This window comes from Hypomesus nipponensis, chromosome 14 (assembly GCF_054491055.1).
Source record: "Hypomesus nipponensis isolate SF chromosome 14, ASM5449105v1, whole genome shotgun sequence".
In the NCBI taxonomy this organism is placed as follows: Eukaryota; Metazoa; Chordata; class Actinopteri; order Osmeriformes; family Osmeridae; genus Hypomesus; species Hypomesus nipponensis.
Genome location: NC_140374.1, coordinates 10030204 through 10056819, shown reverse-complemented (window position 1 = coordinate 10056819; position 26616 = coordinate 10030204). Strand labels below are relative to the sequence as shown.

The window sequence follows — 26616 nt, the reverse complement described above, 5'->3', positions numbered from 1 at the left end:
GGATACGACGACCAGTCATCTTGGCATTATACTGTATCCGGACAGTTTTAAATGCCTCTGTTTCACTAGGGGGACGTTTTTTAAAGTAACACTAAAGCAACCAAGCGTGGGAAACGCATCCGTAAAAGCTGGCAGTGTGATCAACTTCAATCCGAACGTACTACTGCTAAATAACGATTCAAAGCTACAGTATGGAACTAATATGGTGAGTGTTGTCTCCTCCTAGCTGGAGCTAAACGTGTCAGATGCAAAGTACTAAGTAGGCAGCTAGCGTTGGCTATCGAACCTAGCCACACTACACACCCAAACGTACTTATGACGCACTGGCTTGACGTGATGTCGATATAATACGAACAAAACACGGTGTAGCCTTGACCATAATCTTGTAAAGACTTTGGTAACGAGCTAGCCACTGAGTTAGCTGTCCCTTACGTAGCTAGCGAATGCTATCTTATAACTAAATCCATCGTATTTCAGGGAGGACAGCCCACACAGTGACGGTCCATTCTTCACCAGAGATCTCTATGATAAGTATTCTCTTGCCCCTAGTATCAAGGAACTCTGGGTTCTTAGTCAAAGGTAACTTTGTAATTACAAATCACGTTGTTCTTAGGTCATGTTATGACCACTTTCTCATTATATTAGGGCTCTCAAGTTTTGTCAAAAGTTTGGTGTGAGATTACCATATCTGTTAACGTTTGGGTACAAAAAGCATGAAGGGGAGGGACTTTAGAGCCCTTTAACTGTTGCAACACCAAGGTGACATACAGCGTTAGTGCTTTCCTTCATTCAGTCCCACAGTGAACACTGAAGTGAAGAGAGTGACCAAGAACATTATAAGAAACCTTGACATTCCTCACCCCCAAGAGAGAGAGAAGTCAAACAACAGCATTGATGGTAGTGCCTGTTGTGAAAGCCAGGACTCTGAGGATGACCACAAGGACATTAAGATGACCATGAACAAGAAGAGCCAAGGCCAGGCAACTAGTGCTTATCCAGAGCCAAGGGTACCATTCCCCTGTGTATCCAGTCTTACCTGCAAAGAACAGATGCTGTATCTGCAAGCATTGACCAGCAAATCTTACAGAAAACCTCCTCAGGTATTACCACAAAATATTTGAAACAAACAAATGCTACCCTCTCCTCCACACACAAACAGTCCTACATTGGAGGTTATGGTTTTAACAACAGATAAAATAGGGCATCTTCTCTTTACTGCAGAATTTGGGTCGTGTGAATATTGAGGTATCCCAGTTCATGAACTATCTGCAAGATGTGGCCCGAAAGTGTGCAGAGGATTACAACTACATATCCCAGGGAGCAGGGTTGTACACAGAGGTACTGCCGCCTCACAGTCCAAGAGGTCATAATGCCAGTGTTCATGAAGGCTCAAGCACTTGTCTCGGTTTCAGGAGTACTTTAGAGCCTGCTTGGAACGCATTCAGACCTATCCGCAGCTGTACCTCATCCATGAGATGACCAGTTTGACAGGAGGGACTTTCAGCCCTGACCTCTGTCTGACATTTGAAAAACTGCTTGTGACAATGGTAAGAAGATGATGTACACAGAATGACATCTCCAACACTTTCTTTATCTGTATTGAAGGCTGGGGTACATAACTGTACTTTCCTTGCGAATGCACTTGTTTTATGTGTTTTTTAATTTTCTTCAGGGCAATGTGGTTATTGCAGACCGTAATTTACTGCCTGATGAACCTCAACTTGCAACGGATTATGAGAGTGTTTCATCAGAGAAAAGTCCTGTCAAAAAAGCCAGTGTTTCACTTGCAGTAAGCATGTTCCTCCCCTATTTAATTACTGGCACAAAGCAGAGCTGAAGTATAGTTTTACTGGTTCACAACAATCGGAGGAGTCTGATGGTTTGCAGTTTTCACAGACAAACACCAGAGCGCGCTAAAGTTTAGATGAAACTCTAAACCAGCCAACGTATCATAGTAATAGGATAGTAAACATAGTTGAAAGGTTCGAGATGCATAATCATAAAAATGTCTTAAGCTGTGTGTTTTTCATTTAGTTTCAATACACGTCAGTCTCTTTGGTAAAGAAGCTGCCTTGATTAGTGCCTACCTCAGTTCTATTGTGCGTTTTGATCCTAGGCCGTCAGCAGTGACAGTAATGCTGATAAATTGTGTGCCCGGTATGAACCCCACGTGTGTCTGACCAGAGACGCCCTGGTCAGGCTGCTCAACAACCACGGCCCCGACTTCAGTGACCCCTGGGAGCTACCTCTGTGGGTGAAGCCAGGGAAAGGTAGGCCACATCTGCCCAGCTTTGTACTTCATGCATTTAAAATATTTCAGTGTCGATTTACATTTACATTTTACATTTAGTCATTTAGCAGACGCTCTTATCCAGAGCGACTTACAGTAAGTACAGGGACATTCCCCCCCGAGGCAAGTAGTGTGAAGTGCCTTGCCCAAGGACACACCGTCATTTGGCACGGCGGGGAATCGATCCGGCAACCTTCTGATTACTAGCTCGACTCCCTCACCGCTCAGCCATCTGACTCCCCACGATTTATTCTATTTGACCCCATTAGTTTTTATGATATGTATGAAAAGGTTGACTGTATTAGCATGAATTGGCTGCATGGTGGTGCTATTTCACAAATTCACTGTGTGATCTTCAGGCAGTAGTCAAAGAAAGACTGCTTATATTGACTCCCCCCTACTGAAGACAGAAGTGACCATTAGAGAGAGGAGTCATATCTACCATGAGGAGAGTCTGATGCTTTCTGTCAGGAAAGATGGTTGTAAAAATGTGTCCGACATTAAGACAGAGATCTCGCCTTCCAAAAAACGACCCCTTGTGGTATGTACCGTGTAGTAACTTTTCAGTCATGACAGATAGTATTTTGATGGAGTTGTATTGTTGATCTACAATTAATCTAATGGGTGAGTGTTTGTTTTTAGAAGGAGGGTTCGCAAAGAAGTCTGGTGTCATTGGAGAGCTCCTGCATGGACTTTGACGTGGATCTCACTGATCTGGAGACCTTTGGAGAGTCCTCTAAGTCTTCCGAGAAGCTCACAAGCTTGAAAGAACCAAGTCCCGCTGTCAAACCTGAAGGCTCCATACTCCCCCAGCCTAAAGTGAGGTCTCCAGAGTCTTTCATCCTAGCTGAGAAGAGCAGTAGTGTTCAGAGAGAAGAAGGGAACTCCTGGTCTGATACAGAGTCGTCGTCTAAGGAAGAGCCAGCAGAGAAAGAGGACAGCGATCGTGGCCCTGCCCCCCGCTCTGTCGTACGCCAGGCCAAAAAACTAAGGATAGACTCAGACGAGTCGGAGGAGGATGCCCTTTTTGATAGAGACTCAGAGGACGAGCGGCTTGTCATAGTTGATCTTACATCCCCAGACACCTCAGCTAGCAAACAGACAAAGAGACTAGCCAAGACTGCATCAAATTTCTTTCCCCGCCACGCAGATACACCCATGAGCTCCTCGGCAGAGTCCATCCAGGAGTCCCCACAGAGCCACAGACCCAGCCCTGCCTTACCCCCTGCTGAGGGATGTAAGAGAGACCGCAGGAGGGCCAAGAAACCCCAGGACCAGCTGGGCCAGATCCTGCGCATGCAAAAAGCCATGCTCAAGCCTTTGCAGAGCCAGGCCCAGGAACCAGCCAAAGCCTCCGCTCAGCCGCCAGAAGCCCTCTCTCCGCACCGAGCAGTGGGGCCCTCAGGGCATGGCCACCTTCAGTCTCTCGTCAAACCGTGTGTGTTCTCCTACCTGCAGAGTGAGGATACTTTGGACAGGGAGTCTTCCGTTGCTGCCTCCACTGGACCTGTCGCAGCTGGCACCCTGCATGGAGCACAACAGAAAAGTAAGCTGTACTTCCCACCGCTACTGTACAAAAAGAGGAAGTTGTTGTCCGACTGAGGAGTGCTTGTGCCATGTACTGTATTGCGTTGTAATGTGTGTGTGTCCCTCCCTCCTGTCCTAGAGCTGCTGTCGCAGGATCTGCTGGTGAGTGCGGAGGATGAGCAGGACTATGAGGCTCCGGAGGAGGGGAACCTGCTCTACAAGCTCTACAGCCTCCAGGACCTGCTGGTCATGGTGCGCAGCTCTGTGGCCCTAGCTCAAATGAAGACCATGGGTGTCTATGGACCCAAGAAGGTATAGTGAAAGTTCTGTTGCTATGTTGATTGATATATATATATATATATATATATAGAATCAGCTTTATTGGCCAAGTATACACATACAAGGAACATTTCCCTTCAACTTCAGACTTCCTAGCCAAATGTTTAACACAGAACTAATCTTCTGATGCTATCTTTGGACCTTACAGTTTGTGCCAGTGCATGTTTTGCCCAAGCTGGAGTACCAGCTATGCTATGGAATGGAGTGTCTGACCAAGAGTGAGATCTGCCAGCTGTGGGCTGAAACTCTGCTCCACTCCAGTAATGTCTCTTATATAGGTGAGAGTTGTCCCTCTGCTCCACTCCAGTACTGTCTCTTATACACACTAGGTGGGACTTGCCATACACCTACTATACACTATTTTAGGCTACTATTTTAGGCTATCCTGAACTTTCTGAACAAAATAGCCTCTTGACCAAGCCTATCTTAGTTTTCCTGTTTTAAAAATGGATGCAGATGAAGTGAGAGTTAGTGTCACTTAAATCACGCATTTCCTCCAAGTAACAAGCGTTCCTCGTCAGCTGTGTGTGTGTGTGTGTGGAGGGGGGTGGCGGCTTCCTCCCACAGACCAGATGAAGGATCTTGAGATGAGTCATTTCACAGTAAATGTTTGGGGCTTGGTTTACATGGTTGCCATAACTACGCCCATTTTGTGTTGCAGAGGTTTAGACAAGAATGCACCTCGCAGAGATTAGCCAAGTCCACTTTTCAGACTCAGTGAGTCTGAATTCCTTTCCAACCTTTAAAGGTACTGTCATCTCAAACTAGGAATCTAGGAGACCCCACCCTTGTTTTTGTCTCTGCTCTCGCTTCGCGTTGGGGTGCTGTTCGACCTGTCGGGGCTTATTTTTCAATACCCTTGGAGTGTCGATCAGGGCTGCGTTTCCCGATAACGATGGATCGTAGCAACGATCAAGCAAAAAACGAAACCATCGATATTTCTTATGTGCGTTTCCCAAACATGCTCGCAAGGAGTAGGTTAATCTATGCGCTTTAAAGAGTTACGAATTTTCAAGAGACACTTAAGCTACGATGTCTTTGGGAACGGCCCGTAAAACTAAGATTCGTCCTACAATGGATTCTACGATTAACTTAGGCTTACGGCGCTTTCAGGAAACGCAGCCCTGGTCATTATATATCTCTGGCCACTGGATTGCAGGGCTTGACATAAACCTTTTGAGGCACTTGTCCTTTGGACAAGTACATTTACGTTTCACTTGGCCATGCACAAAAGTCACTTGACCCCGATACCTTTAAATAGCCTGACCAAGTGATTGGGCAAAACAAGCCTGGCTAACGGAGGTCGCTTTCTCAGGCATGCACATAACGAATGAAACAGGCTTGGTTAAAAAAATCTGAGATGCTGGCTATCTTCAGCAGGCTCGTATCTCTAAAAGTCAGTCCTCACTGATGTTTTTGGTGTAGTGAAATACAACATTGTGCCAGTGAGCGAACCGAGTCGGACTCTGAGGCTAACGTCAAAACAGTATAACGCCGTGAGACGCAGTCTCACTCAGATTGCCTTTACACAAATCACAAAATAATCAAACTAGTTGGCTAAAAACAGAATATCCATAGCTCTTGAATGATGCCCTGCTTGACTTTTTCGGTGTAAAACTTTTAATGTAGAATTGACCGAACTGTAAAATTATGAACTTTGTGACATGACGCGACCAAGACAGAGACTGGCTGCCGCCTGAAACAATGCAGTGTAACAGGCAACATTCTCACTCAAATTTCAAGACTTTCATGACCCAAATCATCAATTATGAATCGCTTTCTCTCTTAAAGGCTGTCCTCGTTGACCTTTTTGGTCTTTTTAAATCAAACTATTTGTATTATCCTTGTGGTCCTTTTGCCTTCATAAATGCTATCATTTCCCGGTTTTCTGCAACCACATTGGGTGCGCATCCCGAATGTTTACAAACAAAAAATGTCTATACATTATCCCTTACTTGCACGGCTACTTGCCGAAAAATTACTTGACATGGTGTGTCTTTTTACAATTTATTTGTTACCATTCGTAGTGTTGATCAGCAGAGAAATAGTTCGCCAAAGACGTTGAACTCCATAGACGTTGAAAAATGTTTAGGCTTCAAATCAGCTGACGTCGCTAAGCAACGGAGTACGCTGGGGTTGATAAGTTACCGGACTACTTGCGGAGTGCTAAGACAGACGTGAATACGGGGCAAAAAGGCAACTTTCCTTGACAGCGGTCAGTTATACATAGCAACGTTCAAATAATTGACCGCAGAAAGTTGGGAAACCCCATTCAAGTGAATGGGGCATTCTACAGCTTTAAGAACAGCCGTGTAATAATAACTACTTACTAACCGAGAGTGAGGTAATGCCGGGAAATATCAAACCTCGGCTTTGCCGTATCGACCGAGCAAAGCCGAGGTTTGATATTTCCCGGCATGACCGAACGGTCGAGGTTAGTAAGTAGTTTATTATATGGAATTTTTAGCTTCTTTTCATTTTTTTTAAGAAAATAAATATTACCTCTAGGCTAATTGTAGCTAGCTCTCAAGTCTTCTCACGGTGTGTTTCATGTGTTGCCTAGCAACTCATTACTTTTGATAGAAGGTGGACAACATGGTTCTGCTAAAATGGCTTTAATTTCAACACAAAATAACGACACAAGTGATTCAAAGAGTCAAGTCTTCATCCTCCCTTTCGATGACAAATCTTTTCAGCATCATCTGGATAGTAAAACTCAGCAGCTGACTCGTCGATATCGCTCATTTTGCAGATGACGTCAGAGGGCAATAAGAATACTTATCAGACCGCGGTCAATACGCTGCTGGCATGACTACCCATTAGACTACCCATTAATCAGAAAGCTCGTACCGTCGTTGCCATATAATAACATCTGATAATGGACATCCCTGCAGCCAAAAAGAATCGAGTATTTACCCAGACCATGGTATAATGACCATGGTATAATGAATATCTGTCATTGAATCGTTCATTCTGTAGATTCGTAAAAAAATGCTGATTCATCCATGAAACAAATAAAATATGAGTGAGTAATTGAATCATTCCTTCAAACCAACAACAATTTGGTTGTTGATAATAAACATTTAAACTGTTATCCATTGTATTTGATGTTGTTGGGTGTCTCCCGTCTCGTCTTGTTATCTGCCGCTTGTCCGGGGTTCGGATCGCGGGGGCAGCAACCTAAGCAGGGGGGCCCAGACCAGAGAATGTCTAACATAGGGAGAACTGCCACTCTCGAGAAACTTCCAGGGTCTGAACTGGTTCCAGTTCCACTCAAGTTCCATATGAGAGTGCTAACGGTTCAGTGCAGAATGAATGGAGGTCTATGGAGCTATACCCCTCAAAATCCACTTTTCTCAGGATATAATTTTTTGTCTAGTAATTTGAATTCTGAATTTGAAAGGGGAGGCAAAAAAATACACACCGCTGGGTGTTATTTATTTATTTATTTAAGTCGCCTTTCTGGTCTAAAAAGCCTTTGAAAATGTAATTGACATCATACACATTGTACGACCAGAGCTATTGCTTGACGGCAAGCTCTGGTTACTTCCACTTTTCTCTTGAGGCATCGACAACACAGCTGACAGGTTAGGCTCTCCCTGTCAATACACATGCTAGAAAGAGTTTTGGCTTGCTAATGTTGTTGCTAATTTTGCTAATGCTCTGACATTCTGGTTCTGCTTCGGATGCCATCAAGCGGGATCTCTGGTCGTAGTCAGTCCTTCACAAACCAATCAGCATTTGTTAGCAGAATGCTAGCGTGTTATGGGCAACAACGACTTATCCTGTAAGAAATTGAAAGGACATAAGTACTCGTTCATTCAACTTTTGACCTGTAATCCATGTTCAACATGCAAGAACTACAATCAAATCTGAGATTTCTCAACGACAATTAGGTGAAAGAGACAAATATAGCCGTTCAGCTCCATAGACTCCCATTCATTTTGCACTCGACCGCGATCACTCCCAGTGGAACTGTGGTGGAACTGCAACATAATTCGGTACAATGGGGCTTAATAGGGAATGGCAAGGCTCGCTTTAAACAGGCTCTGGCCCAGACTTCCCTCTCCCCGGCCACTTCCACCAGCTCTTCCTGGGGGACCCTGAGGCGTTCCCAGGTCAGCCGAGAGACATAGTCCCTACAGCGTGTCCTGGGTCTTCCCCAGGGCCTCTTCCCAGTGGGACGTGCCCAGAACACCTCACCAGGGAGGCGTCCAGGAGGCCATTTCGGCCGCTTGTATTCGCAATCTGGTGGGTGTCACAAAACGTAATATATTACAAAAAAACAGCAATTTTTTTCAATGATTCTTCTTTCCCCCACAATGGATTGCATGACGTCACGTTGGGGAGACGACAGACCAAAACCCGCTTTGAGACCATTGAAATCGATTAGAAATAAACACTAGGCTAGTACCAGAGAATGTCTAATATAGGCTCTGTTAGTACGATCAAAACGTGGGACATCTAATCAGAAATGTGTTTACAACGTCTGGGAAAATATTTAATTAGGAATGATCTTGGGGGGATTTTACAGGTGGGACCGGCAAGTTAGCCCATAGCTAGACTAGAGCTAGCATGTTGTCTTCTATACTAATACCACTACTAGAGCTAACAAAGTGGATTTTTTTTGTAGGACAAGTGGAAGAGAAATGTACTTGCCCCGCTGGACAAGTTAAAACTCACTAAAGCTTGCACTGGCCAGGTTGCAGATTCTGAGCATAGCCTACCGAAGTTGAGTTAGCCAATGTCGTTAGCGATGCTAGCTAACATTAGTTTGCAAGCAGTATATAACATTTCACTGAGTCTTGCAGCTGTTTGTTTAGCAAGTCACAGTATTTCCAAGCCCTGATAGTGTAACTGAGACGACGCAGTAGATAAGACCTGAGATGTGCTAGGCTGGATAGACTGTTGCACAGTAATTTCTATTGTATCGTGCCGTGGTGTACTGGCAGCATCATACATTTAAGCAATTCAAGACTCGCATGTACAAGAAGATTTACATTTAGTCATTTAGCAGACGCTCTTATCCAGAGTGACTTACAGTAAGTACAGGGACATTCCCCCCGAGGCAAGTAGTGTGAAGTGCCTTGCCCAAGGACACAACGTCATTTGGCACGGCGGAGAATCAATCAAGCAACCTTCTGATTACTAGCCCGACTCCCTCACCTCTCAGCCATCTGACTCACTGACTAAAGTAATGTCATGTATTTAAACTCAAGCTTGTGTGTCGCTGTCTTCAATGCCACAGGCTAAACCTTGTCAAACAAAACGTTTTTCATTTCCGGCACATTCAGTGAAGTTTGGCTAGCAACAGCAGCTAGGCTAGCTTGCTCATAGGACAATTCAGCTTCTCCACGCAGGGCTCTAGACTGAGACCAAATGGTCGCTTTTGGCTTTTTTACTGACAATGATCGCTTCCAACAAACTTCTTTTGAATTAGCCATTTCCCCCTAAATAAATCACGCTTATTTACGTGTTTGGGGGCATATTTTCAGATGGTACTGTTTGAATCGTGATTCCATATGAAAAATACTACCGGTGACAATGTAATTACAATAGACCAATTATCATCCTACGTCACACGACTGTCAAGCAGGCTCAACTGCGCATGTTGGTTGAAAAAGACTGGGTCTATTACACTTGGAGTGTCAATCAGGTCATGTTATATCTCTGGCCACTGGATTGCAGGGCTTGACATGAACTTTTTGAAGTACATTTACGTTTCACTTGTCTCTGCACAAAAGTCAAGTGACACTGATCCCTTTAAATAGCCTGACCAAGTGATCGGGCAAAACTAGCCTGGCTAACGGAGGTCGCTTTCTCAGGCAAATGACGAACGAAACAGGCTCGGTTGAAGAAATCCGAGAAGCTGGCTATCTTCAGCAGGCTTGTATCTACAAAAGGCAGTCCTCCCTGACGTTTTTGGTGTAGAATGGAGTGGACGGGCAAAACTAGGCTGGCTCGGACAAAACTAGCCTGGCTAACGGAAGTCGCTTTCTCAGGCAAATGATGAATTAAACAGGCTTGGTTGAAGAAATCCGAGATGCTGGCTAGCAGGTTCTTATCTACAATAGGCAGTCCTCCCTGACCCTTTCTGGTGTAGAATGGAGTGAAATACAACATTGTGCACATTGCCAGTGAGCAAGTTTTAAACAAATGCCAAAAATAATTAAAGTTGAAATGACATGAAAACTTCATTTTATGAGGTTATTTAACATTAATATGAGTTCCCCTAGCCTGCCTTTGGTCCCCCAGTGGCTAGAAGTTTCGATAGGTCTAAACAAAGCCCTGGGTGTTCTTCTCCGCCTTTGACAAAATGAAGGCTCAAACGCGCTGTTTGAAAATCTCCAAGTGACGTAGATACGAGAAAGGTTACCTCCCCTTTCTCTGCTTTGCCCGCCCAGATCATCTGGCCCACCCATGAGAAACTGAGCTACCACCGTGCAATGGCAAGTGCGATATCGGTTTTTCCTGGAGAGACATTATGGCGAGCAAACAAACGAAGCACAACACTTGCTCAGTGCTTGGATGTACAAATGCAAGCACAAGTCTTTATTTAATTCCTTCATCTGAGCCTCTGCACAACCAATATCAAAATTGTATTTTCGCTGGAAAAGCGCCGACAGAACTTCCCAAAGTTTTGCATGTCTGCGCCAAACATTTCAGCCACTACTGTTTCCTCAACTTGAGCCAACACAAAGCTGGCCTTGCTGAAATTAAATTCTGGATCATTACTAAATATCCTTGGTCAAGCTACAAACCTTGGACAAGTAAGTTAACTAAAGCTATATCATTTTGTTGCTTTACTGTATATGGTTACCTAGCTTGCTACCCTTAGAATGTGGCTGTAACATTAGCTCTGCAGCCAACAGCTGAGTTACTGTTGCTAACGTAAAGATAAATGCAAATGGTATCAAGTGTGTGTGTGAATACTAACGCTGTAACGCAAGTGTTGTACACTTCTTTGTTATTTGGATAACCGTTCTGCTGTTGGTGTTATGGCGTGAGCGATATCCGCCTTTCTCCACATTGAAATTATTACGAGTGTGCACCTCTGCAAACCAGCGTGATCAGATGAGAATGGCTAAATTCGAGGCATCTTACAGCAACGGGGGCTATGAGCCATTGCGATACATCCGTTGTAAACATTAGCGCATGTTGCCGCCCCTCTCCTGCTCATTAGCATTTAAAGCTACAGACACAGAAACAGCGCGTTCTGAGGTAAGCTGATTGTGGGACTACTTGTAGTGGCTATAATTCTGCACCATGGCTGAATTTCGGGAAAGAGACTTCAGATACAGTATTAGGGGACCACTAAGGCCTATATAAAAGTATCCAAAAACAGCATGTCATGTCACCTTTAAAAGCAACTCCCATATCTATCGAAATCTGCCCTGTTCAACTTTTTAGAAAATTATTAACTTTGTGACATGACATAAAGACATGGCTGCCGCCCAACTATGCAGTCTACCGGGCGACATTCTCACTCAAATTTCAAGACTTTTGTGACCCAAATCAACATGCTGATGTGACAGATCAATGGGGAATCACCTTCTCTCTTAAAGGCTGTCCTCCTCGACCTTTTTGGCCTTTTTAAATCTAACTATTCGTATGATCCATGTGGTCCTTTTGCCGTTTTAAATACTATCCTTTCCCGGTTTTCTGCAACCACATTGCGCGCATCCCGAAAGTTTACAAATAATTGGTCTATAGCTTGTTTCAAAAGGGGCTTCACCTTGTTTCATAATAATAAACTGACCCATCTGCAACCGACGCAAACAAGCACACCCTACAATTTCCCCAGAAATTATACCCCCTCTAGTTCCTCTTTCAAGTAATAAGCCCCTGTGTATAAGTGTTAAATTGCATTAATTAATTGCACTAAATTAGCTGCACGGTAGCTAGCTGTAAAGATCCTGGGAAGAAGCTGCAATAGCCTACCGTACATAACATAAGTGTTTCATTCTGCAGAAATTGTGTAAATGTGGTTAGATGGTCAGAGGAGAATGATGGAGAGTTGGTGAATCGTCCTGGTGAGTTGCAGTCACTCGCCATAGTTCTAGTACTAGTCTGAGGCTAGTTTCCTATAGCATGCAAACAATGACAGAAGGGGGAGGAATAAGTAACTGAACCCTCTGCCTAAGGAGACTTAAAGAGCAATAGAAACCAATTTTTACCAAACAATTTAAGTCAGGTGTGTGCCCAATCACTGATGAGTGGCTTAAAGCTGCCCTGCCCACTATAAAACACACACCTGGTAAGAATTGTCTTCATGACAAGCATTGTCTGATGTGCACCATGGTTTGCTCAAAAGAGCTGTCTGAAGACCTGCGAATTGTTGATCTGTATAAAGCTGGGAAAGGATACAAAACCATCTCTAAAAGTCAGTGGGTGTTCATCAGTCGACAATCAGAAGTTGTCTACAAATGGAGAGAGTTTGGCACTGTTGCTTCTCTCCCAAGGAGTGGCCGTCCACCAAAGATGACGCCAAGAGTTCAGCGCAGAATACTCAGAGAGGTAAAAAAGAACCCTAGAGTGTCTGCTAAAGACTTACAGAAATCACTGGCACAGTCCAATATCTCTGTGCACACATCAACTATATGTAAAACAATGGCCAAGAATGGTGTTCATGGGAGGACTCCACGGAAGAAGCCACTGCTGTCAAAAAAAAAACATTGTTGCTCATTTAATGTTCGCAAAAAGGCACTTGAACACTCCACAGAAGTTTTGGCAAAATATTTTGTGGACTGATGAAACCACAGTTGAATTGTTTGGGAGGAACACACAACGTCATGTGAGTAAATCAACTTCAGAATGGTTTTAGAAGAACAAAATACACGTTCTGGAGTGGCCAAGTCAAAGTCCAGACTTGAACCCCATTGAGATACTGTGGCATGACCTCAAGACAGCGATTCATGCCAGACATCCCAGGAATCTGACTGAACTACAGCAGTTTTGTAAGGAAGAATGGGCCAAGATTAGTCCTGATCGATGTGCCAGACTGATCTGCAGCTACAGGAAGTGTCTGGTTGAAGTTATTGCTGCCAAAGGGGGGGGGGGCACAAAATATTAAATGTAATGGTTCATATACTTATTCCTCCCCCTTCTGTCATTGTTTGCATGCTATCCTCATTAAAATATGAAAACCTATAAATGTTTGGGTGGTTTTAGTTAAAGCAGACACTGTTTTTTCATCTGTGTGATTTTGACAAAGATCAGATCACATTTGATGGTGATTTTATGCAGAAATGTGAGAAAATCCAAAAGGGTAAGATACTTTTTCATACCACTGTATTTTGTCAACTTGTTGTTCCAACAGCCGTCGCAACAGCATCCCAACATAACGTGGCAACCAGGGAACTTTTAGAACTTTTTTACTAGGGCACGTGCCCCAGTATAAATCTACTGTTTCCCAGTAAAATCTAAAGTTTGAGTTTTAACAATTTACTTTATTAGTCAGTGCATTAATGTAGATCAGTGGTCACCAACCTTTTTAAGACCAAGATTCCTGACCTTGACCTTGATGATATGCAAGATCTACCTATCAAGAGAATTGATAAAAACAGCCCAGGTTGTACTTCCAATTTGATGCCCTTTGTATTTGAACACAGTAAGTAAGCAGTCAATCAAGTGCAGTTCTATGTCCTATTTAATGCAGCATCACGTTTCACAATGCCATCAAAAGGCAAACCTGCTGCAGCAATTTTCAAGTCGATGTTCAGTGACTCAAATCAGTGTGATGGTTGTGACTGAATACTGTCTTTGAGTGCTCTGTCGTTTGGCTCATAGCTAGAGACAGTCAGTCTGAGGCAGTCTGTGAGGTGTTTGTCAGTAAAGCGGCTCCTGTATTTTGATTTGATTATTTTCATCTGTGAAAACGCCATTTCGCAGAGGTAAGTGGATCCAAAGTAGGCACTCACTTTCAGTGCACATGCGGTGAGGAGAGGAAACTTCCCTGTTGACAAGTCCCCAAAAGTCACTGTCCCTTGATCTGGCTTTCAGTACTGTCATTCTGCAAATCCACTATCTCCATGTCAATGCCACTTGACAAAGCAAATACTTCCTGAAATTTGGATGCAACCTGTTCTACATCAATGGGCATGAAGTGGTTTGAGACAAATGCAGCAACACATTCCATAACGTCTAAGTCCCCAAAACGCAGATTGAACTCTGTTGCTACTTTGTCCAGGTGACCAAGTAACAGTAAGGCACAGTAATTCTCTGGGTGAAAAACACCCTTGTCCTCAATGGTCTGCGACACTTTTTTCCAGGTTGGGAAAGTGTGTTAGTTTCCTGTTCTTTAGATGTGTGATCCAAACACCGATCTTGGACTTAAATGCATTTACTGCGCTTATCATGTGGGGCAGTTGTCGGTCTTTTCCCTCGAGCTCACTGTTGAGTGCATTCAGTTTTCCGGTCAAGTCTGTCAGAAACCCCAGGTCCAGCAGCCACACATCATCTGACAGTTCCTTGTGCTCTTCGTTCCTTGCAGACAGAAAAGTCTTTATCTCAGGGAGCAAGTCAACAAATCGTTGTAACACTTTCCTGCGACTCAACCACCGGACATCAGCATGAAGTAGTAGGTCTCCGTATGCGGCATTGAGCTCATTTAATAACGCCTTTAATAAGCGATGCTTAAGTGCTTTTGCTCGTGTCGAGTTTCAGTTTGACCACCAGTGTCATTACGTGAGAACTCCAGGAATTTCCCAGCCAAGGCCTGCTGATGAATCACACAATGATAATTCAAAAGAACGGGAAAAGACGGGAAAATCAGGGTCATTAACGGCACAGTGATACAAAACCAGAGCGCACACCACGCATTGCGGGCGCTCCATCGGTAGTGATTGCTACCAGTTTATGAATGGGGATTTCATTTTCACTTAAATGTTTTTTAAACGCATTGTAAATGTCCTCGCCTCTCGCTCTTTCCTTTAAGTGCAACAGAGTCAGGAGTCAGAGTCAGTCTTTTGTTGTACAAACCTGGAAAGCCATTCTGACAAAAATGACAAGCTGAGCTGTGTCTATTAGGCCTACACCCAGAGATTTGTCAGACTGTAGTGCAAAAGATTTCACATTTTGACAAGTCCTTTAACACTTGTCGATCCACGTCCTCTGACAGTGACTCAACCCTCCTTGTCACTGTAGCAGGACCGAACGGTACACTAAGGAGTGGTGTATTTATGTCTTCTTTATTTTTGAGTCTCGGCAGTAATAGCCATTGCTTCCTTAAACAAATTGCCATTGGTAAAAGGCTTTTTGTTTTTAGCCAACGTGACTTGCACAAAATTATGCTTCAGTAGCAGCCTCATTTTGAGCAGAAGATTTGGTAAAAAGTGATTGCTGGGCTTTCAACTTAGATTTCAGGTCATTGACTTTCCTTGCACGTATTGCGCTCTTGAGTGGGTAGCTGTCTTTAAATTTGAGGTGGTTGGTGTTGTGGTGCCGCGCCAGATTTCCTCCTTGCATAGTGCTTGTTTTTGGTGGCACAACATACACACTTATCTTTCACCATGGTCAAAATAAACTCCTCCCATTCTGGATGGAAATGGTATGTTTTAGACTTCTTTCGTGGTGCCTTCTCCATGTTAGCTTAACGGTTAGCCTACCTCTATCGTTACCAACCGAAACATATTGACTTTTGCGACAGTTAACTTATCCGCGCTGTTATCTCTCATTGGCCAGTTTGAATATTTTTATATACTAACAATATTTTACAAATAAATAAATCAGTTGGATCAAGAACAACTAAGAGGTGCTTGCAAAACTGAACATTAATCAGACATTATGTATTTTTTGCAGTATTCTTATTTTATTTTCGGGAGCTACCGGGACAGTCATAAAGATCTACCAGTCGATTGTGATCGACGGGTTGGCGACCACTGATGTAGATGTATAATCCCAGAAAAAAATTAACGCAGTAGGCTATCCCAATCAATGCTTGTAAAATAAAAGCAGTTTAACCAAAAACACAAACCAATGCATGCTGAATTCATTGTTAGCGCGCGCTCTTCTGAACTTTCAAAATAGCCATAACAGCACGCACACAGAAGCCCAGGTGTCGGACTCGGCACCAGTGGCGGATTTTGTGATTTGGGGGCACCAGGCGAAGACAGGCATGGGGCCTGAAGGATTTAAAATCTTACTGTCTTATCCAATATGTAATGATGGTATTCAATGACACAATTCTGTGTTCTAGAAAGAGTGGTCTGGAGTCGCAGAGGTCCGATAATATCAGCTTTAATGCAGCAGTTGGAAATTAACAACCACAGAGCTCTGGGGCTGTCTACGTTTCCCTACTCGCAACAGAGTTTGGGTTGGTTCACAAAGTCCAACTGGCTATCTGTCCCTACCCCAGCATATATTATACAGTGCAATTAAAACGGAAAGATAAAAAAGGGTTGAGCTTGTTCTCTTGTGCATCAAGGAGTTGTTCTTGTCCCCGCCCGCATCCCACCTGCTCGGGTGCCGTCTCAGCCCGGTTTCAAGGTTGGAAATACAGCCTGTTCCCCAAACCCTGTGTGAGACACAAATCAAATAAATGTTATTTGTACAGCCCTTTTTACACGCAAGCATGTCACAGAGGGCTTCACATACACCCATAGAACCATTCAACCAACTTAAACCCTCAAGGAAGACGAGGAAAAACTCCCAACGGGGAAAGAAAAATTGAAGAAACTTTGGGAGGAGCAATTCAGAGAGGGATCCCCTCCTCCAGAGACGGTTGGTAAGAGAGAGGAGCAGAACACAAGCTAAACATATTCATACAGTGTCAATGGGTTTTGAAACACAAATCCATTGTTCGGCTTTATAGACGTTGGATGGGACCGGGAAACTCACTGTTGGCCGTCATGGAGACTGGGTTCCGGTAGACGACCTGGTCCAGCGTTGTTAGACCGACAACCAGGCAGGTCCTGACAGCTCAAACCCCCCACACCACAGGGGATGTGTGTGGGGGACAGAGAGAGGAGAGCAGGGATTAGAGAATGCCAGGAGCAGCTAACAGTTAGTCATAATAGAATGAGATCCCCACCGGTCAAGTGTGGACTAGTGCAGCAATTTAACAGAGCTAAGGGGTATTTGATGCAGCCCCACACACCAAGACAGTGATTCACGGTTGGAACATGAAATCTGTTCCGGGGGAAATAACTCTAAAATAGGTTATACGAATAAGGATAAAAACAACCAGTCCCCCGTTGTCTCCAACTAGTAACAAAAACTATAACAATAACAATATACAGCAACGGAACTATAACAGTAATAATATACAATAACAGGATTACTTTATTTGTACTTTACTTTATTTGTATCTAGATGGGCAGTGTGAACATAAGATAAAATTACAATTGAAAAGTTACACGTGATAAACACAGGCAAACGCATACCCCAGGTTTACATACAAAGTACTCATATACTTACCTTTAACAATCATAGAATTGACTAAACAAGAACGTTTTTAGTCTAGTTTTAAATGTCGAAACAGTATCAGCCTCCTTAATTGAGACAGGTAATTTGTTCCAGAGAAGAGGTGCTTTATATGAGAACGCCCTACCTTCAGCTGTTTTTTTCTTAATTTGGGGTATTACCAGATAGCTGGCATCTTGAGATCTTAAGAGTCCTTGCGGGGCAATAGGGTGCAAGGAGACTGGAGAGGTACAGCGGTGCCAATCCATGCAAAGATTTGTAAGTTAGTAGTATAACTTTGAAATCAGCTTTGGCTTGGATAGGGAGCCAGTGTAAAGAGATAAGAGTAGATGTTATATGATCAAACTTTCTTGTTTTTGTCAATAGTCTAGCATCAGCATTTAGCACCCGCTGTAAATTTTTTAGGTAGGTAATTGGGACCAGAGAACAACACATTGCAGTAGTCCAATCGGGACGTAACAAAAGCATGTATTAGTTTTTCAGCATCATCCTTTGAGAGGAATTTTCGTATTTTGGCAATATTACGTAGATGCGTAAAAATGCGGTTCTGGTGATTTGTTTAATATGGTACTCAAACAAAAGGTCTGGGTCCAATGTGACTCCTACATTTTTACCAGCTGGCTTTGAGATACTTTGACGCCGTCTAAGTCTAAGGTCAGATTGGATAAATTATTTCTGTATTTTTTAGGGCCAAAAATTTGAACCTCTGTTTTATCCGAATTAGGAAGGAAATTTGCTCTCATCCAAGTTCTCAACCCGCAAACACATTTTTCCATACCATGTGGAAATTCTCCAGGCTTTATGGACATGTATAGCTGAGTATCATCTGCATAGTGAAAATTTACCCGAGAGCTTCGAATTATGGTTCCTAAAGGCAACATATAGAGTGAAAATAACTGAGGGCCTAGAACTGAACCCTGTGGTACTCCATATCTTACAGTGGAGCTCCTGGATGAGCAGCCATCATAGTGGACATATTGTGATCTATCAGATAGATGGGATCTAAACCACTGAAGTAAAGTCCCAGAAATCCCAACATAGTTCTCCATACGTTCCAGGAGAATCTCATGATACAGTGTCAAAAGCTGCACTTAGGTTTAGAAGAACCAGGACAGAGATAGAGCCCGCGTCAGAGGCTAATAATAGATCATTGACTACCTTAGCTAATGCAGTTTCAGTGCTGTGGTGAAGACGAAATCCAGACTGGAGAGGTTCATAAAGCTGATTTGAGGAGAGGTGCTCAGTGAGCTGTTGTGCCACAGCTTTTTCTAAAATTTTGGAGAGAAATGGCAAATTTGAAATTGGCCTGTAGTTGCTAAGACAACCTGGATGCAGGTTTGTTTTTTTAAGAAGGGGCTTAATAATAGCTTGTTTGAAATTGTCAGGGACTTGTCCAGTTACAACAGATTAATTAATAATACTAAGCATGGGTGGTCCAATAATAGGGAGAAGTTCCCTACAAAGTTTGGCAGGGAGGGGATCGAGAAGGCAACTTGTGGGTTTTGAGGAATCTATCAGCTTGATGAACGCTTCCATAGAAATAGGGTTAAAGTGAGTGAGAGCCTCAACATGCAGCATGCTGGGTATAGAGGGAAAATCAGTGTTGATGGCCACTCCTCCAGGACAAGTTTGTAGTTTGTCCCTTATTGGATAGATTTTTTGGTCAAAGAAATCTAAGAAATCATTGGGAGAGAGATATGAACTAACACAGAGTGTAACTTTCTTAGTGAGTTTTGCAACAGTATCAAATAGGAACTTAGTATTGTGTTTGTTCTTACTAATCAACTGGTCTGACTTGTCCTGAAGCAGAAACGAGTTACAGTCCCAGCATCACCTTATCGCCCATGATCAAGCAGCAACTGAGTCAAATGAGATGTGAACAGTTGAACACCAATGACTACAGATTTTTTCACAGATATTGAAATCAAGAACCCATTTGAGGATTTAAAGAGGATATTTTTTATGTTAAATAAATCCCTCCTTAACTCCTATTCTCACTCTTTTCAATCCATATAATAATTATTGATATAATAATAACTAGAGGGTACAATTTCTGGGGAAATTGTAGGGTGTGCTTGCTAGCGTCGGTTGCAGATGAGTGCGTTTATTAACAACTGATATTTCTGTATATTTTATATAAAAATGCGTATTTACTATTTATGAAGATTGCATAGATTTAAAAGCATATAATTCCCATCAAGCGAGCATTGTCAGTAACAATTCCAAATTTGGTCTCGGTCTAGAGCCCTGCGTGGAGAAGCTGACCCCGATAAATTGTGCTACGAGCAAGCTAGCCTAGCTGCTGTTGCTAGCCAAACTTCACTGAGCAGCACTTGTGCTAGCTGCCGCATCATTGGATACCAGTGGAGAGAAAATGACGTAGTTTCAGTTTGGCAACTACTTGTTTACTCTCCTCTTTTGTCTTTATCCTTTGTACTCCATTTGGGGAGTTGTGTTTCATTTAGAAAATTGTTTTTTTGATCCACTTCACTCTTCTACTTTATCATATTAAGCTAAGCCAACTGATATGACGTGCTTCCCTGCGCAGTAGCTGCAATCAATGGAATAGTCCACAGTAGTATCGGGTGGGAGGGGAAGCCGGCGTTGACCCAAATAGAATAAACGCTCTGTTGGTATCTTTGTTGATTCTTTTAAGTTATGACTTTTAATTGATTTGTATTATTATTGATCATATAGTATTTTTATGGAGTCTTTCAAGGGGCCCCTTGTCAGCTGGGGGCCCCCTGGCACCTGGGGCCCCAGGCGGTTCCCTACTTTGCCTAATGGGTAAGTCCGCCCCTGCTCCGGCACACAAGTCAGAATTAGTTAGTCAAGAAAACAAAACTAAAGAAAGTTTCTAAATGATAGGCCTACCGATTAGCCTGACGTTACTTCTAGTCAGAATATGAGTCTGATAACTCTCTGTTGGGCTGTTACTATGGAGCATGTTTCAACCGAACTCGAAAAACAAATGGCCTCTTCGCTCAATTGGATAGAACTACAACCAATCATAGCAACGTAATATGTTGTTTGTTGAAAACGATTTCAACCCAAGCGCTCTTTTGTGACGTTGTTGATTATGTTACTGTTGATCATTTGTCCCTCATCGTATAAAGCCCACCCTGGCAATTTCATTGGTCCGCCCAACTCCTGGTTTTATATAGTTTGTCCTCAATACGAGCCCCTCCAGACCCAACTTCCCGACCACATTTTTGTTGTGGGCGGGGATAAGTTGGGCTGGAAGCCAGGCTACCGATTATCTTATTTTGACTAAAACATAAATAATATTACATGAAGCTCAAAAAAATTGATGTCCCTGCCAAAGCTGATATCAAATGTGCGTCCCTGAACTGTTGTATGGTAGGTTACGCAAGGGAAGTTTCGAGTAGTGCATTGTGTGCAGCACGCTTGGAAGAAAAAAGGGATATGAATCCCTGTGCCTGTGCCCCAGTAGAATTGTATGTCCAACAACCTAGAACTTTTCCACACCCGAAACCATGGGTGAATGGAGAAGTGTCTTTAGCACTCAAAGCCCGTATAGCAGCCTATCATTCTGGAGAATGATGTGAGTATAAAATAGCCCGATATGAACTCAGAAAAACAATCAAGCTGGCAAAGAGACAGTACAGAGAGAAAGTGAAGTCTTATTACACAGGATCCAACACCAGAGACATGTGGAGTGGGTTGAAGACTATCACAGATTATAAAGGAAAGAGCCATCAAGCAGAGGTCTCTGTTTCTCTTGCAGAAGAGCTGAACACCTTTTATGCTCGATTAGAGCCTCACACCAGGTCAGAGGTTCTGCTGGAGCAAGACAGCTGCCCTCTCCAGGTATCTGTGACTGATGTGTGCAAGTCATTCAGGAGAGTGAATGTGTATAAAGCTCCAGGACCTGACAACATCCCTGGCCGTGTTCTCAAGGCCTGTGCTCCTGATCTGGCAGAGGTGTTCACTGACATATTTAACCTCTCCCTGTCCCATTCTGTCATTCCCAATTGCTTCAAGAGGGCCACCATCATCCCAGTCCCTAAGAAACCATCTGTAAGCTGTGTCAATGATTACTGCCCAGTCGCACTCACCTCTGATGTGATGAAATGCTTTGAGAGGTTAGTCAAAGACCACATTACATCCTGCCTGTCACCTGCATTAGACCCACTCCAGTTTGCATATAGGCCGAACAGGTCTACAGATGATGCTGTAGCTTTGGCCTTGAACACTACTCTTTCTCACCTGGATCAGAACAACTCGTACGTGCGGATACTCTTCATCAACTTTAGCTCCGCCTTTAACACCAAAGTACCATCCAGACTCATCATGAAACTACAGAACCTGAACATCAGTCCCTCCATGTGCAGCTGGATATTGAACTTCCTGACAGACAGGCCACAGGCAGTACGGCTAGGTAACATCACCTCAACCAGTCTAACACTCAGCACTGGTGCCCCACAGGGATGTATGTCTATTTATAATACGGGTGGTTTAAATCAAGCATTCTGATTGGTTGAGAGTGAGTCACGGGGTGTGCTTTATTGAGCATAAAGTACTGTACGCCCAGAGATATGGACGTTTATTAGACTCTTTATTCAAATGGAAATGCATTTGTCAAATGGCAATTCAATGCGCAAAGTGACAATGCAATCCGCAAATCAAATGGCAAAGCAGTTGTCAAATGGCAATTCAATGTGCACATGACAATGCAATCCGCAATTCAGTTTATATTATTTTGAAGAAAAACGCTTATTACATTGCATTTTATATTGACACGGTCTTTTCGACTCTTTATTCAAATCGACATTCAATGTGGTAGCTAAACAGCGCCCCCAATCTATTGCATTAGCATTTACTTGTCATCACGCTCTTTTTGTTGCAAAATTCAAATGAAAATGCAATCTGTCAGTTCCCCCATCAAGGCGGGTCCCCGCCCCTATTGAGGGTAAGACCCAACTCTACTCTGCTTCTGAGTGGCTACTATGGCGTGAAATTAGTGCCAGGAGAGCAAGCTCTGTAAAAACAATTTGTAACTTGCAAAAAAGATTTGTCTCTGTAGAAAATGATTTGTGTACTTGCAAAAAAAAGTTTTGTGTCTCCGTAGAAGAAGGCAAGATTTGTGTACTTGCAAAAAAGATTTGTGTACTTGTAAAAAAAAGGTTTTGTGTCTCCGTAGAAGAAGGCAGGAACACTGCTCCCAAAACCATCTAAGCCAATCAAATATAGCCATTTCTGTGTTTAGTATCATTGGACATTTTCGTCTGTCTATCACATAAAGAACGTCAGCGAATAAGAACAAAACTAGAATGATGATGATTTCAATGGCGAGTCATTTGGTAATGTTTAATAGTTCAAAATATCCATGGGCATGTATCTTTAATGCAACATTTAAAGATTATTCAGTTAAAACACTTAATAGTATAAACTAATGGATAAGGGTATAAACTAATGGATAAGGGTCGTAGTAAGTTGAATAGTTTTTTTTTATGTAAATATGTATACAGATAATTAATTAGACAACCAGACCATGTTGTGTCAGTCCCTGAAGATGCTTTTGGAAACTATGACAGTTATGCCATGTTCAGCTTGTCACTGGAGTCCTGCATATCAACCTGTGACACAGGTGTTAGTCTTTAACCCTAAGGCCAGGAATACACCAGGCTTGTTCAATTTGCATTGCATATTGTCTAGATAAATGTACCATTTCATTGAACGTTTGGTTATTGTACAAGGTTTTATTGACAAATTCAGCAGGCAGAATTGTGTGCCCAATGAACAATTTTACATTTTTTGACCTAACAACTGGGTCAACCTTTAAATACTTTTCACGTTATTTACATTATATTGCCCTCCACAAGCATTCACTACATGTTACCTTTCTGAAAATCCTCCGTTGCTTTGAGGAATAAAATGCTGCGCTACAGCTACTGAGCAGATACACATTTGAACAGCAGGTGACGTAGTTCTGCCAATTTAGTGGAATTTAATCTGAACCCAGATAACTGTTACACTGGCAGTAAATAATACATTTCGAATGAAAACCACTATATTTCACGCCACTTCCCTGCCATTTAGCTTCACATTGTCCAACTAATGGTAGGTTTAATGACTGGTTGTCTAATTAAATATCCGTATACATATTTTCATTAAAATACTATAAAACTAACTACGACCTAGGTCATGTGTGATAGACAGACGAAAATGATACTAATGATACTACACACAGAAACTGGCTATATTTGATGGGTTTAGATGGTTTTGGGCCTTCTTCTACGGAGACACAAAACGTTTTTTTACAAGTAGGCTACACTAATCTTTTTCTTCTACGGAGACACAACTTTTTTTACAAGTACACAAATCTTTTTTGCAAGTTACAAATCGTTTTTACAGAGCTCGCTTTCCTGGCACTAATTTCACGCCATAGTAGCCACTCAGAAGCAGAGTAGAGTTGGGTCTTACCCTCAATAGGGGTGGGGACCCGCCTTGATGGGGGAACTGACAGATTGCATTTTCATTTGAATTTTGCAACAAAAAGAGCGTGATGACAAGTAAATGCTAATGCAATAGATTGGGGGCGCTGTTTAGCTACCACATTGAATCTCCATTTGAATAAAGAGTCGAAAAGACTGTGTCAATATGAAATGCAATGCAATAAGCGTTCATTCAAATTTTTCTTCAAAATAATACAAACTGAATTGCGGATTGCATTGTCATGTGCACATTGAATTGCCATTTGACAACTGCTTTGCCATTTGATTTGCGGATTGCATTGTCACTTTGCGCATTGAATTGCCATTTGACAAATGCATTTTCATTTGAATAAAGAGTCGAAAAAACCTTGTCAATATGAAATGCAATGCAACAAGTGTTCATTCACATTTTTATTCAAAATAATACAAACTGAATTGCGGATTGCATTGTCATTTGCACATTGAATTGCCATTTGACAAATGCATTTCCATTTGAATAAAGAGTCTAATAAACTTCCATACAGAGAATGCTCTGGTATGCCTTAATACATTTACCTTAAAACGGGAGCGTTCCATATTAGTGCGCACTCAAAATAACTAAAATGTTGCCGAAGAAAAAGACTGTCTACAAGTAACTACTGGCATGCAGCAATTTATTGGTTAGCAAGCTATACTAGCAACATTCGGTAAATTTTTGAGCAATAATATTGCACTGTCCCGTGCTATCAGTGCTAACTAGCTGGTCTAGCTACTGAAACGTTGGACGGAAGCTCAGGTCTATAGTTGCTAACTAGACTACACTTATTTAATTTGAGCTTCGTAGCCACGCAATTACATGACCTGGACTTGGCTTCTTAAAACAACGTTTTCCACGGATGCACAATTAATGGAGATATCCAAATCAACATAAGCTAACCTTAACAACAGCCTAATGTTCGTCTATCGAGTCCCAAGTCACTCGTAACTTGTTTACAGCATATGTAGGTTAGTAGGCTAGCTAGCTACCATATACCCAGTGCCTACGAAACATTAATGATTGATTTTGAATGTTTAGGCCTAGTGTTTAAATTAAATATTATTTTATTGAAAGTGTCCCATTGTCGTTGTTATTTTAAAGGTAGCTTTTATAAAATGAGCATTGAATGAATGAGATGGTGCGAGATCTAGCTAGGCTAACAAACTTGCAGTGCACAATGCTGTTTGTCCGTTGCATAGCAACAGCTACCGTTTACAGGGACTATTTTCTCTCGGCTTCTGAAATGCGATACAATGTTTTTTGTCTAACTATTTTGTGCTGAAAGGCAGCTTACTATTTATTTACTATTTATAATTTCGCTGGCAACCGTATTATAAAAGCGTGTCCTAGTGATCCTGGAAGCTATGTTGTCGGGGGCTTTATGCCCCTGGTAGGGTCTCCCAAGGCAAACAGGTTCCAGGTGAAAGACCAGACAAAGCGTGGCTCAAAAAACCAACCATGAAGAAACACAACAATGGTTCCCAGTTGCCCCTGCCCGGAAGCGGGTCACCGGGGCCCCCCCCTGGAGCCAGGCCCGGGGGTGGGGCTCGATGGCGAGCGCCTGGTGGCCGGGCCTTTTCCCATGGGGCCCGGTCGGGCACAGCCCGAAGAGACAACGTGGGACCCTCTTCCAGTGGGCTCACCATCCGCAGGAGGGGTCATGGGGGTCGGGTGCAGTGTGAGACGGGCGGCGGCCGAAGGCGGGGGCCTTGGCGGTCCGATCCTCGGCTGCAGAAGCTAGCTTTAGGGACGTGAAACGTCACCTCGCTGGCGGGAAAGGAGCCTGAGCTGGTGCGCGAGGTAGAGAGTTTCCGGCTAGATATAGTCGGCCTCGCCTCGACGCACAGCACGGGCTCCGGAACCAGTCTCCTTGAGAGGGGCTGGACTCTCTTCCACTCTGGAGTTGCCCTTGGTGAGAGGCGTCGAGCTGGGGTGGGAATACTTGTTTCCCCTCGGTTCGGTGCCTGTACATTGGGGTTCACCCCGGTGGATGAGAGGGTAGCCTCCCTCCGCCTTCGGGTGGGGGGACGGGTCTTCACTGTCGTTTGTGCTTATGCACCAAACGGCAGCTCAGAGTACCCACCCTTTTTGGAGTCTCTGGAAGGGGTGCTGGAAAGCGCTCCTCCCGGGGATTCCCTCGTCCTCCTGGGGGACTTCAATGCTCATGTGGGCAATGACAGTGAGACCTGGAGGGGCGTGATTGGGAGGAACGGCCCCCCCGATCTGAACCCGAGTGGTGTTCTGTTGTTGGACTTCTGTGCTAAACACGGCTTGTCCATAACGAACACCATGTTCAAGCATAAGGGTGTCCATATGTGCACCTGGCACCAGGACACCCGAGGTCTCAGTTCGATGATCGACTTCGTAGTCGTGTCGTCGGACTTGAGGCCGCATGTCTTGGACACTCGGGTGAGGAGAGGGGCGGAGCTGTCAACTGATCACCACCTGGTGGTGAGTTGGCTCCGATGGTGGGGGAGGACGCCGGTCAGGCCTGGCAGGCCCAAACGTAATGTGAGGGTCTGCTGGGAACGGCTGGCGGAACCCTCTGTCAGAAGGAGCTTCAA

General features: G+C 43.4%; 1 protein-coding gene across 10 annotated transcripts in view; it reads left to right on the top strand.

Annotated features, from left to right (window-relative positions):
• Positions 1-26616, top strand: part of ice2 (interactor of little elongator complex ELL subunit 2) — a 37014-nt gene continuing 10398 nt past the window's right edge. The window contains exons 1-14 of one of the 10 annotated variants that reach the window (XR_014729780.1): positions 1-205; positions 478-579; positions 794-1100; positions 1201-1338; positions 1413-1547; positions 1673-1789; positions 2117-2270; positions 2650-2831; positions 2933-3836; positions 3957-4129; positions 4305-4434; positions 21327-21409; positions 21584-21684; positions 21818-21980. Coding sequence is in view for 7 of the 10 variants with exons in the window: in XM_084672859.1 (XP_084528985.1) it covers positions 192-205; positions 478-579; positions 794-1100; positions 1201-1338; positions 1413-1547; positions 1673-1789; positions 2117-2270; positions 2650-2831; positions 2933-3836; positions 3957-4129; positions 4305-4434; positions 4818-4825 (2364 nt within the window). In the remaining 3 variants the exon portion in view is untranslated. Of the gene's footprint in view, positions 206-477; positions 580-793; positions 1101-1200; positions 1339-1412; positions 1548-1672; positions 1790-2116; positions 2271-2649; positions 2832-2932; positions 3837-3956; positions 4130-4304; positions 4435-4817; positions 4896-21326; positions 21410-21583; positions 21685-21817; positions 21981-26616 lie in introns of those variants that run through there. The other 9 variants (XR_014729782.1, XR_014729781.1, XM_084672859.1 and 6 more) reach the window with 9 other exon arrangements.